This window comes from Piliocolobus tephrosceles, chromosome 4 (assembly GCF_002776525.5).
Source record: "Piliocolobus tephrosceles isolate RC106 chromosome 4, ASM277652v3, whole genome shotgun sequence".
NCBI lineage: Eukaryota > Metazoa > Chordata > Mammalia > Primates > Cercopithecidae > Piliocolobus > Piliocolobus tephrosceles.
In genome coordinates this window covers 49,220,632-49,239,274 of record NC_045437.1, presented here as the reverse complement: position 1 = coordinate 49,239,274, position 18,643 = coordinate 49,220,632, and the positions used below count along the sequence as shown (strand labels likewise).

The 18,643-nt window shown below is 40.0% G+C and overlaps 1 protein-coding gene across 1 annotated transcript in view; it reads left to right on the top strand.

The window, feature by feature from the left end:
- The window catches only part of BDP1 (B double prime 1, subunit of RNA polymerase III transcription initiation factor IIIB), a 117,162-nt gene that overhangs the window by 80,886 nt on the left and 17,633 nt on the right, over nt 1-18,643 (top strand). Inside the window, exons 28-35 of the mRNA XM_026454425.1 lie at nt 7,246-7,282; nt 7,748-7,840; nt 9,981-10,209; nt 10,630-10,790; nt 12,790-12,940; nt 13,158-13,338; nt 17,131-17,194; nt 17,886-18,072. Coding sequence (XP_026310210.1) covers nt 7,246-7,282; nt 7,748-7,840; nt 9,981-10,209; nt 10,630-10,790; nt 12,790-12,940; nt 13,158-13,338; nt 17,131-17,194; nt 17,886-18,072 — 1,103 coding nt within the window. The remainder of the gene's footprint in view (nt 1-7,245; nt 7,283-7,747; nt 7,841-9,980; nt 10,210-10,629; nt 10,791-12,789; nt 12,941-13,157; nt 13,339-17,130; nt 17,195-17,885; nt 18,073-18,643) is intronic.

Below are 18,643 nucleotides of genomic sequence, written 5' to 3'. Positions count from 1 at the left end.
ACATTTGGATTATTTTTATTTTTTGTCTGTTATACATAATGCTGCTGTAAACAGTCACGTACAAGTGTTTGTGTAGATATATGTTTTTATTTCTCTTGGGTACATTTCTAGAAATGTAATTGCTGGGTCATATGGTAACTCAGTGTTTCATCATTTGAGGAACTGCCACACTGTTTTCCAAAGTAGCTATACCATTTTACATTCCCACCAGCAGTTTATGAGGGTTTCTGTTCTTCCATGTCCTTGCCAGCACTTGTTATTTCACTTTTTGTTTTTTTTTTTTTCTTTTAAGATGGACTTGCATTGTCACTCAAACTAGAGTGCAGTAACACAATTGTAGCACACTACAGCCTTGACCTTCTGAGTGTAAATGATCCTTTCCACTCAGCATTCTAAGTAGCTGTGACTACAGGTGTGTGCCACTATGCCCAATAATTTTTTTTTTTTTTTTTTTTTTTTTTTTTTTGGTAGAGGTGGGGTCTTGCTGTGTTACTCAGGCTGGTCTCATACTCCTGTCCTCAAGTGATACTTTTCCCTCAGCCTTCCAAAGGGTTGGGATTACAGGCATGAGCCACTGTGCCTGGCTTGACTTTTTGGATCTAGCTGTCCTAGTGAGTGTGAAGTGGTGTCTCATTGTGGTTTTGATTTGTATTTCCTGGGTGACTAATGATGTCAGGCACATTTTATGTTCCTATTGACCATTTGTGTATCATCTTTGAGAAATGTGTGTTCAAATATTTTGTCCGTTTTTCTTTTATTGTGCTATTTGTCTCTTTATTATTGAGTTGTAAGGACTCTATATATTCTAGATAAAAGTCCCTTATCAGGTATATGATTTGCAAATATTTCCTCCCTTACTGTGGGTTGTCTTTTCACTTTCTTGATGATTTCCTTTAAAGCAAAAAGTTTTAAATTTTGATGTTCAATTAATCTATTTTTTCTTTTGTTGCTCATGCTTCTGTTGTCAGATCTGAGTCCTTTGTCAAACCGAAGGTCATGAAGATTTATCCATTTTTCTTCTAAAAGAGATATTTGCTTTTACATTTAAGTCTTTGATCCATGTTGAGTTAATTTTTGTACATGGATAACCTCATTATCCAACTTATTTCTTTTGCATGTGGCTATCCATTTGTCGTATCACCATTTATTCGAAAAGACTGTTCTTTCCCCATTGAGTAGTCTTGACACTCCTATCAAAAATCAGCTGACCATAGCTGTATGGGTTTATTTCTGAATTCTGAATTCTGTTGCATAGATCTATATGTCTATTCTTTTTTTTTTTTTTTTTTTTTTTTTTTGAGACGGAGTCTGGCTCTGTCTCCCAGGCTGGAGTGCAGTGGCCGGATCTCAGCTCACTGCAAGCTCCGCCTCCCGGGTTTACACCATTCTCCTGCCTCAGCCTCCCAAGTAGCTGGGACTACAGGCGCCCACCACCTCGCCCGGCTAGTTTTTTGTATTTTTAGTAGAGACGGGGTTTCACCGTGTTAGCCAGGATGGTCTCGATCTCCTGACCCCGTGATCCGCCCGTCTCGGCCTCCCAAAGTGCTGGGATTACAGGCTTGAGCCACCGCGCCCGGCCTATATGTCTATTCTTATGCTAGTGATGCTATATTGATCACTGTTACTTTGTAGTAAGTTTTTTTGTTTGTTTGTTTTTTTGGTGTTGAGACGGAGTCTGGTCTGTCGCCCAGGCTGGATGCACTCCAGGTGGCGCGATCTCAGCTCACTGCAAGCTCCGCCTCCTGGGTTCACGCCATTCTCCTGCCTCAGCATCCCAAGTAGCTGGGGATACAGGCGCCCACCACCATGCCCAGCTAGTATTTTTCTTTTTTTAGTAGAGACGGGGTTTCACTGTGTTAGCCAGGATGGTCTCGATCTCCTGACCTTGTGATCCGCCTGCCTCGGCCTCCCAAAGTGCTGGGATTACAGGTATGAGCCACTGTGCCTGGCCGCTTTGTAGTAAGTTTTTGAATTGGGAAGTGTGAGTTTTACTTTATTGTTTTTTGGAATGGTTTTGGCTATTGTGGGTCCCTTTCAATTCCATATGTATTTTATTTTTATTATGTTACATTTTTTTTGGTACAGACAGGGCCCCACAGTGTTGCCCAGGCAGGTTTCAGACTCCTGGCCTCAAGTGATTCTCCCATCTCAGCTTCCCTAAGTGCTGAAATTTCAGACATGAGCCACTATCCTTGGACCCATATGAATTTTGCCCCATATGAATTTTAAAATCAACTTGTCAGTTTCTGCAAAGAGGTCAGCTAGGAATCTTAGTGGGATTGCATTGCATCTGGAGATCAGTTTAAGGGGTAATGCAATCTTAACAGTGTCGAGATTCTTGGTCCAGGAATATGAGATCTTTTCCCATTTATTTAAATCTTCTTTACTTTTTTTTTTTTTTAATTTTTAATTTTAAGACAGAGTCTTGCTCTGTCATCCAGGCTGGAATGCAGTGGTGCAATCTTGGCTCACTGTAACCTCGACCTCCTGGGTTCAAGCAATTCTTGCCTCAGCCTCCTGAGTAGCTGAGATCACAGGCATGTGCCACTACACCCAACTATTTTTTTGTATTTTTATTAGAAATGGGGTTTCACTATATTAGCCAGACTAGTTCCCTGGCCTCAAGTGATTTGCTTGCTTTGGCCTTCCAAAGTACTCACATGTGTGAGCCACCACACTTGGCTGATTTAGATCTTTTACTTTCAACAATGTTTTGTAGTTTTTAGCATATAAAGTTTGCACTTGTTTGTTAAATTTATTTCCAAGTATGTTATTTTTGTCACTATTGTGAATGGGATTGTTTTCTTTGGGTTTTTTTGGAGACGGAGTTTCCCTCTTGTTGCCCAGGCTGGAGTGCAGTGGTGCCATCTTGGCTCTCCACAACCTCTGCCTCCCTGGTTCAAGCGATTCTCCTGCCACAGCCTCCCAAGTAGCTGGGATTACAGGCATATGCCACCACACCCTGCTAATTTTGTATTTTTAGTAGAGATGGGGTTTCTCCATGTTGGTCAGGCTGGTCTCAAACTCCTGATCTCAGGTGATCCGCCCGCCCCGGCCTCCCAAATTGCTGGGATTACAGGCGTAAACCGCTGTGCCCAGCCTGGGATTGTTTTCTTAGTTTCGTTTTTGGATTGTTCGTTGCAAGTGTGTAGAAATAAAAATTATTTTTGTATATTAGCTTTATATCCTGCAACTTCTTTGGTAGATTTCTTAGGATTTTCTATATGTCAAATCATGTCATCTGCAAATAAAGATAGTTTTACTTCTTTCTGTATTAGTTTCCTAGGATCACTGTAACAAAGTACAGATGCTCCTCAACTTATGAGGAGATTACATCCTGATAAATCTATCATAAAGTAACTATGTGTGTGTGTGTGTGTGTGTGTGTGTGTGTGTGTGTGTATATATATATTTTTTTTTTAAAAGACAGAGTCTCACTCTGTTGCCCAGGCTGGAGTGCAGTGGTGCCATCTTGGAGACTCACTACACCCTCCGCCTCCCAGTTTCAAGTGATTCTCCTGCCTCAGCCTCCAGAGTAGCTGGGATTACAAGCGCCCGACACCACACCCAGCTAATTTTTGTATTTGTAGTAGAGATGAGGTTTCACCATGTTGGTCAGGCTGGTCTCGAACTTCTGACCTCAGGTGATCTTCCCACCTTGGCCTCCCAAAATGCTGAGATTACAGGTGTGAGCCACCGTGCCCGGCCTAAAATAAAAAAATTTAAGTCGGGTACTCTTTGAACTACAAAGTTGGTAGCTTTTACCCACAAAACATTCTCCAGGCACTTATGGAGATGAGAAAAACAAAACGAAACAAAACAAATTTATTCTCTCACAGCTTTAGAGTCTAGAAGTCTAAAATCAAGGTATCACCAATGTTGGTTCCTTCTGGAGGCTCTGAGGAAGAACCATCCCATGCCTTTCCCCTGCCTTCTGGTGGTAGCCAGCTTTCCTTAACATTTCCCAGCGTGCAGCAGCATACTTCCACCCTCTGCCTCCATTACCACATGGCATTTTCCCTTTCTGTATGTGTATCCTCTCGTCTTATAAGGAAAGGACCCCAGTCATATTGGATTAGGACCAACTCTGATCCAATATGACTTCATCTAAATTTGATTATATCTATAAATACCCTATTTTTAAATAATGTCATGTTCACATTATTTGGGATTAAGACTTTGACGTATCTTTCTAGGGGACACAATTCAACCTTTGATACTTTCTTACCTGAATGCCTTTTATTTCTTTTTCTTGCCTAATTGCCCTGGCTGGAACCTATAGTTCAATGTTTAATAGAAGCGAGAGTGGGCATTTTGGTCTTATTCCTGATCTTAGGGGGAAGTATCCAGTCTTTCATCATTTATTTTTTGATAATTGAGATTTTGTTGGTTGTGTTAAGGATCAGTACACAATTCTTCACATTTATACTGAAAATCTAAAAAGCCATGTATTGTAATTATTTTTAAAAGTTACTCCAGTGACTTTCCAGCTTAAAATTTGGAGGCAAGTTTTCATTAAAAAGCTATCAAGTGCTAGTATCCTTACATGTTGATAAACTGTTACATACTTCCACAATTTGCAATTAAATAGCATATATACTACATACTTAAATTTTCAGTCTTTCACAGCACATTAACAAAGTTATTAGGAAAACAGGACTACCACAACCAAAGATTTATAGAGTGCACACAATTCTGACAGGGATTCCAAATTACTGGGATTACAGCCATGATCAAGGAATGGTTTTCTTTAGGAAGCAGTTCTACTAAAAAACAACATGGGGCCCAGGTGCGATGGCTCATGCCTGTAATCCCAGTAATTTGGAAGGTGGGAGGATCGCATGGTAGTTCAAGGTCAGTCTGGGCAACAGAGGGAGACCCCGTCTCTACAAATACGTTTTTTAAAAGTTGGCCAGGCATGGTAGCATGAGCCTCTGGTCCCGGCTACTCTGGAGGCTGAGGCAGGAGGATCGCCTGGGCCCAGGAGGGTGAGGTTGCAGTGAGCTGTTGTCGGCACCACTGCACCCCAGTCTGGGCATCAGAGCAAGACTCTGTCTCAAACAAAACAGAACCAGGTCGGGCGCATTGACTCACGCCTGTAATCGCAGCACTTTGGGAGGCCGAGGTGGGCAGATCACGAAGTCAGGAGTTTGAGACCAACCTGGCCAACATGGTGAAACCCCATCTCTACTAAAAATACAAAACATCAGCCGGGCATGGTGGCGCATGCCTGTAATCCCAGCTACTTGGGAGGCTGAGGCAGGATAATCGCTTGAACCCAGGAGGTGAAGGTTTCAGTGAGTGGAGATTGCGCCATTGCACTCTAGCCTAGGCAACAGAGCAAGACTGTGTCTCGAAAAAAAAAACAAACAAGCAAACTAAAGAACCAGAACCAAACCATGGGAATAAAAGTAACTAAAAAATTTCAAGACATCAGATGCAGGACTGTGACTCCATATTGCCAGTTAATATGGTGGAAGGGTAAGCTGATACCTAAGACAGTCAAAGCCTCCCATAATTCAATATCCCACACTGTTTTCTGGTTGTACCAAAAACTAAACAACTGGCAAATGATTTTTACCCTTAAAAGCATCTACACTTAAAAAATGGGATGTGGTGGGATTCCCTTCTTCTTAAAAATGTTTCTAGAGTTACTAAAAAACTTGCATTTATGAAATAGTTGATAAAAATATTCCTCTGGAATGTACAAGAAAGGAGACAGGGACTATTGGTAAGACATGGTATATGATATTAATCAGACTTGGCTTTTTCTCTCCGGCTTCATCAGAGGCTGGACTTTCCTTGGTTTTTGTTTCTCTGTTTCCTGTAGGTAAATGTGATTTCTTGGTTAGCCACTTCGTTCTGTTTTCCCTTTGTTCCCCTTTTTTCTCTTGTTTGCACTTTTTTGTTTGGAAATTTATCCTTTCCTGCTGCCTTTTTTGGCTTTGTTTCCACTTATGCAGGAGCGGGTTTAGCTGACAGTCATACCAATCTCATGTTGGGCTCTTTCCTTCGCTGCTCTTCTGCTGAGCTGATCTTTCTCTTGGGCATCTTGCGGCCGGGAGTGTGCGTGTCGGTGCCTGTGAGCCGCACCATGCTGAGAGCCTTCTCAAAGCTGGGCTGCCTGGCTGCTACCACTTCTCCTTATCCTGTCTTATCATTAAGTGTAATGTTACCATGGGTTTTTCATAAATGTCCTTTACCAGGCTAAAGAAATTACTTTCCATTCCTAGTTTGTTGAATGTTTCTTTCATTAAAGGGTGTTGGAATTTGTCATGCTTTTTCTGCATTTATGGAGATGATCATGTGAATTTTATTTTTTATTGTATTGATTTTTGGATGTTAAACCAACCTTGCTTCTCCAGGAAATATTCTAGGGCCATAATGTCTAATTTTTATACATTGTTGGATTTGGCTTGCTAGTATTTTATTGGTGATTTTTGTATCCATGTTCACAATAAATATTGGTCTGTACTTTTCTTGTGATGTCAGGAGCTGAAGTCCTACTCCCCTAGGGAAAAATGCTCTCCAGGTGGGACCTTGGGGACCGGGGGCCTTGTATTTTTGGGTGCAGCAGTTTGAGGTGGAGTGTCTGCCATGCTGAGCTGGGAGGAAGGAGAGAGAGAGCAGTTTTGGTTCACATAGACTCTCACCTTTGTTAGCAAATTTTCAGATTTTCTTGAACAGATATTTCTTCGTTTGCTTTTTGTCGCTAGGATCATTTTCAGAGGCTGTTAAATGTTTTGTTTTTAAAATCGGTTTCACTGAGGAGTGGGTCAGTGAAGCTTCTCAAGCTGTCGCTCTGGACATTGGGTCTGTAACTTCTTAATTTATTAAAATGAGTTTAAGTTTTAAGCTATGTAGGATTATAAAATTTTTGCGATACCTTTTAGGCCTTGGTTTCCATTGGTAAAAATTGGCAGCAGATGTGACTAGAGTTGAAGGATTATGAAAATGAAGAAGTAAAGTAAGAATGGTAGACGTACATAACAATATGATAAGAGTTAAAATTTGCACGTAATACAATATAAAGATAAAATCAGGAGCAAGAGACACAAGAATTTTGCCTTTGAATTATTTCTGTTCTTGCTGGTGAAATTTTGTGAATAATTATAAATTAAGACAAACCAGTTTATGCTGTTGTAACTCGAAGTATGGAAAGACCTCTAAAAATGTAGTGCATCTTGAGAAACAGAACATGTTTGGAGAAATATTTAAGATATTACTTATTTTTTTCGTTTTTAGGAAATGACCACAGGTGAACATATCCAAGATGAACCAGGTAACTGTTATCAAGGAAACTGCTAAGACTACCTTGATTAACACTAGTACAATGATTTAATAGTGGGGATAATTAATGAATCATTTTGCTGGAGAGTTTAACAAAAAGATTCAGTTATTGAATGTGTTATCTCTGTGAGAAATGTGGATTCTTGGAATGTTATTTTAGAAGGTGAATTAAAAGTTAAATGTTTAAGAAATATTTGAGCATTTCCTCTGGATCTGTACGAATGGGAGAGCATTTTCCTTGAAGATATTATTTAATGGGAGGGAGGCACCAACAGTGATGATTTATTTATTTGTAACATATAACCTGAACAAAAGACTACCCTAGTAAGGGATTAATGGTTCAGAGGATATTGGAATCTGCTACTAGGAGATAAACACCTCAATTAAAAATATTTTTTAAGTGAACAGATTTCCGGATTCATTCTCTTGTTTTAATGTTTATATATTTCCTCACAAGGTACCAATGATGGAAGCACTGAAGCTGCAATAACTTTACTTACAATGGGAGATCTAGTATTGCAGTCAGAGATCAGTACTGAACAGGGTGATGGTAAGAATGAAATCTAAGTCCTACCAAAAATAGAGACTTTTAAAACCTAACTTTTAAGAAGTTATACCCACATTTGAGTAATAACTCTTTTACATTTGAATTTGTCTCCATTTTGTTGTTCTTCCATAAAATGTGATATGTATGTATTGATCCATCCAGTATTTTACTACCGTTTAGGTGTAGTGACAGCTAATTCAAGATCGTACACTTGGTTTTTTAAGAATAATTTTTATTCAGGCCGGGCATGGTGGCTCACACCTGTAATCCCAGCACTTTGGGAGGCCGAGGCAGGCGGATCAGGAGGTCAGGAAATCGAGACCATCCTGGCTAACACGGTGAAACCCCATCTCTACTAAAAATACAAAAAATTAGCCGGTCATGGTGGCAGACGCCTGTAGTCCCAGCTACTTGGGAGGCTGAGGCAGGAGAATGGTGTGAACCTGGAACCTGGGAACTGGAGCTTGCAGTGAGCCGAGATTGCACCACTGCACTCCAGCCTGGGCAACAGAGCGAGACTGTCTCTCAAAAAAAATAAAATAAAATAAAAAATAAAAAATAAATAAATAAAAGAATCATTCGTATTCATGGAATAGTTGCTCTAGTGAATACTACCATTACCATCATGAATGTCATTGGTTAACTGAGCTCATTGATCACTGATCACTTTATACATGTGTCTTTAGCCAAGGAATTGCTGCTTGGGATGGTATTCACAATTAGATGACAAATACGGTACAAAGAGACAATAGCACTCATTGAAATAATTTAGTTTAAACTGTTCTCAGTTTGGACAGAGCCAAAAGATTTATCAACCAAGATTTTTAATTTATTAGATGGAAATCACAGACGGGCGATAAATCTTTACAACTATCTTTTAAGTGCATGAAATGAGTAATTATACTATTCCTGATAATTATTTTGCCTGGTTATGAGTAGTCTACCGTTCATTTTATTTACTTATTTATTTATTTGAGACGGAGTTTGATTTTGAGTAGCCTACCATTCATCTTTATTTATTTATTTATTTGAAGCAGAGTTTCACTCTTGTGACCCAGGCTGGAGTGCAATGGCGCAATTTCGGCTCACTGCAACCTCTGCCCCCCAGGTTCAAGCAATTCTCCTGCCTCAGCTTCTCGAGTAGTTGAGATTACAGGCACCTGCCACCACGCCCAGCTAATTTTTGTGTTTTTAGTGGAGTTGGGGTTTCACCGTCTTGGCCAGGCTAGTCTCGAACTCCTGACCTCAGGTGATCCATCTGCCTTGGCCTCCCAAAGTGCTGGGATTACAGGCATGAGCCACCACGCTAGCCTCCATTCATTTTAAGTATTAGACTTTTGGGCCAGATGCGGCAGCTCAAGCCTATAATCCCAGCACTTTGGGAGGCCAAGGCTGGTGAATGCTTGACTTCAGGAGTTCAAGACCAGCCTGGGCAACATGGTGGAACTCCGTCTCTATAAAAAATACAAAAAATTAGACAGGCATGGTGGTGTATGCCTGTAGTCCTAGCTGCTTGGGAAGCTGAGGTGGGAGGATCACTTGAGCTCAGGAGGTCAAGACTGCAGTGAGCTGAGATCATGCCACTGCACTCCAGCCTGGGTGACAAAGTGAGACCCTGTCTCCAAAATAGATAGATAAAAACGTATTAGACTTTTAGGCTCAGAACCATATATTTATCAGGAAAGTCTCTGGTTTGTGTTCTGTATAGGGCTCCTTTCTTAGTGGCAGAGTATTGCAGTAGAGCCTGTCAAAAACATATAGAATATAAAGTACATATAGAACATAAAGGTTTTAAAAATCTTAAATGCTGGCAGTGCTGTCTGTCTTGAAATCCATCTGAGATTGTATAATTACTCAAAATAACAAAAGGACTCATTTTTACTAATAATTGCATAAAATTTCAGTCTATAAGGATTATTAAGCTCACAATAGGTCAAATCCCTGGCATGAAATAGGGAGATCTTAAATTTAAATTTACAGCCAACAAGAGCAAACTTTATTTTTTAAATCTTTTTCTACTGCTGCCACACAAATGAAGCAAACTTTAATAATACAGGATTTTACAGTTACTAAATGTTGAAGAATTTATTTTGAGCATCTAATTTGGTCCATTTTAATTTTGTTTTGTTTTTTTTTTCTTCAGTAGGGGTATGTATACTTCCTCATGTACATTCAAAGGATAAAAGCCATATTCCTTTTAGCCTAGATAATGTAAATCACAAAATTGTTCATGAATGTCAGGAGCTTTCTTCACCTGTCATTACTACATCTCCTGCATCATTTGAAGAAAACAAGATTGTATTGGAGGAGCGAAGTTCCAGAGAAGAAATAAGTTTAATGGAGAAAGTAAAGGAGAATGCTATACCAACCAGGTTTATTTTAGTATTCAATTAATAAATATTACTAAAACCACCATCATAGTTAATAGCTTTGAGTAATGCTTATAAATGTAAAGTAGGCAATGCTAATTTCTTACCTTTTAAAGATGGACTGATTTTGATTTTAGGTTAATGGTTTGCATATTTAAATTATAGTAGTAAATGTTGTATATCTTTGAAGCTTTAATGAAATGGATTTATGTAAATGTCTCTGTTTTACAAATACAGACTGAATTCTCTTCTTAAGACCTCTAGTGAAGTTACTACTTTGTAATTTTAGTATTAAGAAATGAACACTTGTAGACAATGTGGCACCTAACAGGTCGTTCACTCTATCAGTGCTAGACAGACTGTATTAATGTGAGAGAGTAAGATCTAACGTGATTCATAAATTTCTCTATCTTCTGTTTTTAGGAATACTATTTCTAAAGTGACCAGTAATTTGAGAATAAGAAGTAGACTTGTCAAGCCTAAGCCAAATCTTGAGAAGACTTTAGGGACCAACAGGTTTGATGATTATCGGGAAGTTTCCAGTTTGTGTGTAACCAAAGGGGAAGAAATGGAAACTCAAAGAGGTAAATTTTATTCTCTTAATATGTTGCAAAATCATTTGGACACAATAAATTACATTAACATTTCAAAGAAATATTTGGTCATTAAATTGTTTTAACTTACAATAAAATAGTTTCAAATTAAAAAGTAAGATGAGCTATAAAATAAATATCCATAAATCTACCAATTGGTTTTAGTAATTAATACCATTTTGCTATATTTGTGTGATCAATTTTTTGTCTTTTTATTCTCTCTCTCTCTCTCATAGTTGACCCTTTAATTAGGGGCACTGACCTCCCCAGTCAGTCAGAAATTTGTGTATAGGCTGGGTACAGTGGCTCACACCTGTAGTTCCAGCATTTTGGGAGGCTTGAGCCCAGGAGTTGGAGGCCAGCCTGGACAACATCGTGAGACCCTGTCTCTTATGAATTGAAAACATATATATTCGTGTATAACTTTTGTCTCCCAAAAACTTACCTACTAATGACTTACTGTTGACCAGAAGCCTGGTTGATAAGATAGTTAGTTAACACATATTTTGTATTTTAGATGTGTTATATACTGTATTCTTATGATAAAATAGGCTGGAGAAAATTTTTTTTAAAAATTTTGTTTTTCTGTTTTTTCAACTGATGTCCTTGAGCCATAGAGAAATGGAAATGTTATTAAGAAAGTCAGGCTGGGGCTGGGCACAGTGGCTCACACCTGTAATCCCAGCACTTTGGGAGGCCAGGGCAGGCAGCTCACTTGAAACCAGATGGGGTTGGGCAACAAGGCAGAACCCCATCTCTACAAAAGTACAAAAATTAGCCAGGCATGGTGGTGCATGCCTGTAGTCCTAGCTACTCAGGAGGCTGAGGTGGGAGTATCACCTGAGCCCGGGGAGGTTGAGGTTACAGTGAACTGTGATCATGCCAGTGTACTCTGGCCTGGGCAGCAGAGTGAGACTCCATCTCAATAAAAGAAAAAAGAAAATCAGGCTAGACACGGTGGTGGTGCACACCTGAAATGCTATCCCTTTGGGAGGCAGAGGCAGGAAGATCACGTGAGCACAGGAGTTTTGAGACCAGCTTGGGCAATATAGGGAGACCTTGTCTCTACAAAATAATTTTAAGAAGTTAGCCAGATGTGGTGGCACACACCTGTGGTCCCAGCTACTCACAGGTTTGAGCTTGCAAGATCAGGGCTGCTGTAAATTGTGATATTGCCACTGCACTCTAGCCTGGGTGACAGAGCAAGACCCTGTCTTAAAGAAAATAAAAGGAAGAAAATTATAAGGAAGAGAAAATACATCTTCAGTACTGCATTGTATTTATCAGTACCAAAAGTTTATGTCAACTGTTTACAAGATGAAACATCTGTCTGAAATGGTGGGCAACCCCAACTACAGGTGTCAATCTGTAATACGTACCAAGCAATTCAGCTTTTTCTTATAATGTTAGGACTTTCCTCTACTTCTTGGGAGTGCTTCCAGCATCATTAATGGCACTTTGTATGGGTCCCATGGTGTTATTCACAGTATTGCACTAAACATGATGAAAAATACAGGAGAACCATGAGAGGTCACCTTTTCTAAAAGCTCTCCCGACATGCAGGCTCAAATTACCTCTTCTATATAGAAATCTCTTTTTCCCCATTTGTGATGCCATTCTTTGCAGTGCAGCTCCTTCCCGAAGACTTCCTCTAAAGTGGAACTAGCCAAACCTCCGTGTACCCACTTCTAAGTCTCTTTTGTATGTTGAGTTTCTAATTATTGATGCTAGTACTATAAAGTGAAGATACAATTATCGTGGCAGCCAGGAATGAAATATTTGCAGAACAGGATTTGTTAATCATCTGTTTTACTGTTCAAAAATCTGTTAGCCAGGACTTCCTGCCGTGTGTATAAGTCTGATTTGTGGAATGAGAGAAGTTTGGAAGAGTCACAGTATAGGGATCTTCCTTTTAAGAGGGTATGTTTCTAATAGAGGGATTTTAGCTGTATTATTTTGGTCTGTATCGTAAGTGTGCTTTTTGTTTAAGAAACAGAGAAAAATCCTTCCAAAGCAACAGAATTGGAAGATAAAAACCTCGGACCAGTTACAACAGCAGAGAATAAGGATCAGAGCAAATTGGCATGTGTACATGGTGTCAAAGGGACCAGTATTTCTCCAGAAGTAAACCTAACTGAAAGGTAAAAGAGGAAAGGGATTCTGAGATTCAGTTTATATTGTTTCAGCGATAGCCTTAAGTTGTGACTCTAAGAATTTGAAAAAGAAGTTCTGTTGTATTAAATATGTTTTAAAAGTTTGAAAACCATTGAATTAGATGATCTTTTACACACCTAGCTCTAAAAATAATTCCATGATTTGCCCGATTTCAAATGATATGCCTACTAAACTCTCTTTCAGAAATGAAAATCAAGAAGAGAGCTCTCAGGAGGTTCACATGTTGTCAGTTGCTCCAGTTGCTTCCTCTGAGACAGGGCCCTGCACACTTGGTTTGGATAGGGGTCTTGGTGAAAATTCTGTTGAAGAGGCCCAGATAAAAGACTCTAAAGGAGACAGTGTGCTTACACTTCCTGTGCCAGAGGTAAAAGAATGTACAATATAATAAGGGATAACAAGGTGTTTCCCTCCATTAAAAAAAAAAAAATAAATAAAAAGGTATAATTTACATACAATACACTTTACCTCTTTTATGTTCGTTTTTCTTTATTTCTTTTCTTTTCTTTCTTTCTTTTTTTTTTTTTTTGAGACAGTCTTGGTCTGTTGCCCAGGCCGGATTGCAGTGGTATGATCTCAGTTCACTGCAGCCTCTGCCTCCCAGGTTTAACAGATTCTCCTGCCTCAGCCTGCCAAGTAGCTAGGACTACAGGCATGTGTCACCACGGCTAGCTAGGTTTTGTTTTGTGTTTTTTTTTTTTTTTTTGAGATGGAGTCTTGCTGTCGCCCGGGCGGGAGTGCAGTGGCTGGATCTCAGCTCACTGCAAGCTCCACCTCCCGGGTTTACGCCATTCTCCTGCCTCAGCCTCCCGAGTAGGTGGGACTACAGGCGCCCGCCACCTCACCCGGCTAGTTTTTTGTATTTTTTAGTGGAGACGGGGTGTCACCGTGTTAGCCAGGATGGTCTCCATCTCCTGACCTCGTGATCCGCCCGTCTTGGCCTCCCAAAGTGCTGGGATTACAGGCTTGAGCCGCCGCGCCCAGCCGGTTTTGTATTTTTAGTAGAGACGAGGTTCGCCATATTGGCCAGGCTGGTCTTGAACTCCTGGCTTCAAGTGATCTGCCTGCCTTGGCCTCCAAAAGTGTTGGGATTACAGGCATGAGCCACTGTACCTGGCTAACTTCACCCTTTTTAGTGTACAGTTCTTCAGGTTTTTATTACTCTGCAGTCATATAACCAATACATGAACAGTTCCATTAAAAAGTTCCCCAATTGAGAGAAGCCTTGGACTTGAAGAACATGTATACATTATCCAGTTAAAGGGAAAGGAACGTGTGTGTGTAAAGAACAGGTGTGGACCAGGTGCAGTGGCTCAAACCTGTAATGCCATTTAAGAAAAAAACAGCCAGGCATGGTGGCATTTGCCTGTAGTCCCAGCTACTCAGGGGGCTGAAGTGGGAGGATCACTTCAGCCTGGGAGGTAGAGGCCGCAGTGAGCTGTGGTCGCCATGCACTTCAGTCTGGGAGACAGAGTGAGACCTTGTCTCCAAGAACAAACGAGTATGAAATAGCATGTAAGTAGTATGAGTGGAATATTAATGAAGAAAGTGATTAGAAATGAACTTAGAAAGATAACCTGCAGACAGACCATAAAAGGATTTTTATGACTTGATAAGAAGTTTGGTTACATTTGAAGTTACAAGATTCCTCACCCCACCCTGACTTTTTAATTTTTGCTTTTTATTTTGAAATAATTTTGAACTTAGAGAAAAGTTACAAAAATCTTACAAAGAATTATCCCATACACTTCACTTTGATTCGTTAATTGTTAATACTTTGCCTCATTTGTTTTTTTAACTCTGCCTTGCTCTTCGTCTGTATAGATAAATACTTGGCTGGGTGGGGTAGCTCATGCCTGTAATCCCAGTACTTTGGGAGGCTGAGGCGGGCAGATCACCTGAGGTCAGGAGTTCAAGAACAGCTTGGCAAACAAGGTGAAACCCCATCACTACAAAAATTAGCCAGGCGTGGTGGCATGCACCTGTAATCCCAGCTACTTGGGAGGCTGAGGTGTGAGAATTGCTTGAACTCAGGAGACAGAGGTTGCAGTGACCAAAGATTGCACCATTGTACTCCAGCCTGGGCAACAGAACAAGACTCTGTCTCAAAGAAAAAAACAAAAAAACAAACCGAATCATTTGAAAGTAACTTGAGTCCATAAATACCTCATCTTGTATCTAATAAGGACAAGGAAGTTCTCTTACAGAGAAAGGACAGTACTGTTGTCACATTCAATATTACTACACTATGTAACATTGTCTCAATGATATGTAATATACAATTTCCATTTCAGTTTCCCTAGTTGTCCCAATTGTGTCCATTATAGCTTTTTTTCTTTTTTAAACAGTCTTACTCTGTCACCCAGGCTGGAGTGCAGTGGCACGATCTCGGCTCACTGCAACCTCCGCCTCCCAGGTTGAAGTGATTCTTGTGCCTCAGCCTCCTGAGTAGCTGGGATTAAAGATGTGCGCCACCACACCTGACTAATTTTTTTGTATAATATTTTTAGAAGAGATGGGGTTTCGCTATGTTGGCCAGGCTGGTCTTGAGCTCCTGGCCTCAAATGATTTGCCCACCCCAGCCTCCCAAAGTGCTGGGATTACAAGTGTGAGCCACCGCGCCTGGCCAGCTTTTTTTTTTCTTTTTTTTAAATTCAAGATCCAATCAGGGCTCTCACATTGCATTTGATTATCCTTTTTCCTTATTTTCCTTTAATCTAGAGTATTTTTCTTGTCTTTTTGTTCACAAAAGAAAAAGCAAGAAAAGTTTAGAACAGTCTAGGCTGGCCTACAGTCTGGATTTCTTTTTTTAAATTGCTTCCTCATTACTAGATTCAACTTACATGTTTTAGGGCAAGATTATTATATAGGTAATGACGTGTTCTTCCTTTTATATCACATTGGGAGACACATGATGTCAGTTTGTCCCATTATTGGTGATGCTGACTGATCACTTGGCTAGAATGATACCTGCCAGATTTCTTCATTATAATGGCATCTTTTCCATTCTGTATTAGTAATTTGTCAAATGGGACCAACGCAGCAAGCGGTCACCCTGTAGTTTTAATATCCATTGATGATTCTTGCCTTAATCAATTTTTGACATTGTTGGTTGCAAAATGAGAGTTTTAAGATTTTAAGAAGGCCGGGTGCAATGGGTCACACCTGTAATCCCAGCACTTTGGGAGGCTGAGGCGGGCGGATCACAAGGTCAAGAAATTGAGATCATCCTGGCCAACATGGTGAAACCCCGTCTGTACTAAGAATACACAAATTAGCTGGGCATGGTGGCATGCACCTGTAGTCCCAGCTACTTGGGAGGCTGAGGCAGGAGAATTGTTTGGACCCAGGAAGGGGAGGGGTGGAGGCTGCAGTGAGCTGAGATTGCGCCACTGCACTCCAGCCTGGCGACAGAGCAAGACTGTCTCAAAAAAAAATAATAATAACAAAATAAAATAAAAGATTTTAAGCAGTAGAAACCCAGCATAGTGTCTTACACCTATAATCCCAGCACTTTTGGGAGGCTGAGGTGGGCTGATCACTTGAGCCCAGGAGTTTGGGACCAGCCTGGGCAACATGGCAAAACCCCATCTCTACCCCCGAAAAATTTAAAAAAAATTAGCCAAGTGTGGTGGCATGCATCTGTACTCCCAACTACTCAGGAGGTTAAGGTGGGAGGATCGCTTAAGCCCAGGAGGTGGAGGTTGTAGTGAGCTAAGAGATTTTAAGCAGTAGAGAATTACAGTCAGGATTGCATTTTAGAAAAACCATGTTTGCGGTTTTTTGGAAAACAGATTGGAGGGAACCATACTGGATTCAGGGAAAGCAGTTTGCCTCCATTCACATGTCATGTGCTAATAGTACAAAGGCTGGTGTGATGGGAGTAGAGAAAAAGTTGTGGGGTTTGGGTCTCCCTATTCTGTCACTTCAAAAATCATTTCATAAAATGCACATATTTAACATTGTAGTCAGAATTCTTTGTATTAATATTTAAATGAATCAAAAGTTTATTGGAACAGCCTAAAGCTTCAAACACTTGAAAAGTGTATATGGTTAGATGTTGTTGAGTTAATCTCTTCACTATGTCATATTGACAGGAAAACTTTTTAAATATAAGATTTGGCCAACCTCACTCTTTCATTTTGATTTTTTATGGCAGTATACACCAACAAGTATTCCAGAAGTCCAACAAGAGAATATAATCAATCCTCAAGACCTAACAGGTATGATAATATGCTTCAGTGACATGTCATAGAACCTAATTGTATGATTTTTACCCCTTATTTTACTATGGAAAAACACAAAACAGTTTTATTTTAGTCTATGCTGGCCTTAAATTTAAAAAGTTTTATAGAAGCACCTTGAAGTATTTTGCGCATCAGTTTTGTTTTTCAGAGTCATAAATCTTCTCCATAGTATATCACCTTTATCCTTTATGAAATTACTTCTTGGGCCAGGCATGGTGGCTCACTCCTGTAATCCCAGCACTTTGAGAGGCTGAGGTGAGCAGATCACTTGAGGCCAGGAGTTCAAGACCAGCCTGGCCAACATGGCAAAACACCATCTCTACTAAAAGTACAAAACTAGCCAGGCATGGTGGCACACACCTGTAATCCCAGCTACTTGGGAGGCTGAGGCACGAGAATCACTTGAACCCAGGAAGCGGAGGTTGCAGTGAGCCGAGATTGTGCCACTGTATTTTAGCCTGGACGACAGAGTCAGACTCTTGTCTCCCAAAACAAAAAAAAAGGAGGGAACTTACTTCCTCAGGCTTGGGGGTCGTGGTGGGGAGCATTTATTTATTTAATCTTGATAAGTTGTCCTGAGACTGTCTTTTTAGAAATGAAATAAATTAATTATATTCTGTTACTTCATAGTTGAGCTTTTTTATTACTAACTTTTAAACTTTAATAGTGAATCTAGTTGCTAATGTACCTCAAGATGGAGAAGATGAACAAGCCTTTATTTTAACTCTGGTGGAAATTCCAACCAATGCAGTAGAAGAATTTACTGATGCCACTGCACAGTTCATGCCAAACCCTTTACTGCCAGCTCCCATATTGGTCAAATCGGTGAATACCGAGGAAAGAGGTGACATGAGGTAATGAATGAGCGAAACTGTTTTCGCTAGGAGGAAAAGTGATTTATGAATTAAGTAGTATTGATTGAACAAACCATTCACCAATATTAGTTGTTATTATTGTGGAAATGTTATTTATCATTTATGTGGTAAGTTAGAGAAGAAATGTAATGTGATAGATTTTATATCTGATAAAGATGCCACTTAAATGTTTCATGTATTAGTTTTGTATGAAACTTGTTTATTAAGTTATTTTGAAAGCTAAAAATATTAGCAGTCTAGATCATAAAATGATACCTGTTAAAAGTGTGGTTACTTTGTATAGACACACACATATGAAACTGAAATATACATTCACAGAAAGTTGTGAAAATAGTACAGTGGTAATAAATACAGATTTTTTTCTTAAGAGACAGGGACTTGCTTTGGTGCCCACGCTAGAGTGCCAGGCTAAAGTGTAGTGGTGCCATCATAGTTCGCTGCGGCCTGGAACTCCTGGGCTCAAGAGATCCTCCTGGCTGGGCGTGTTGGCTTGCGCCTTTAATCCCAGTTCCTTGGGAGGCCGAGATGGGAAGATCACCTGAGGTCAGGA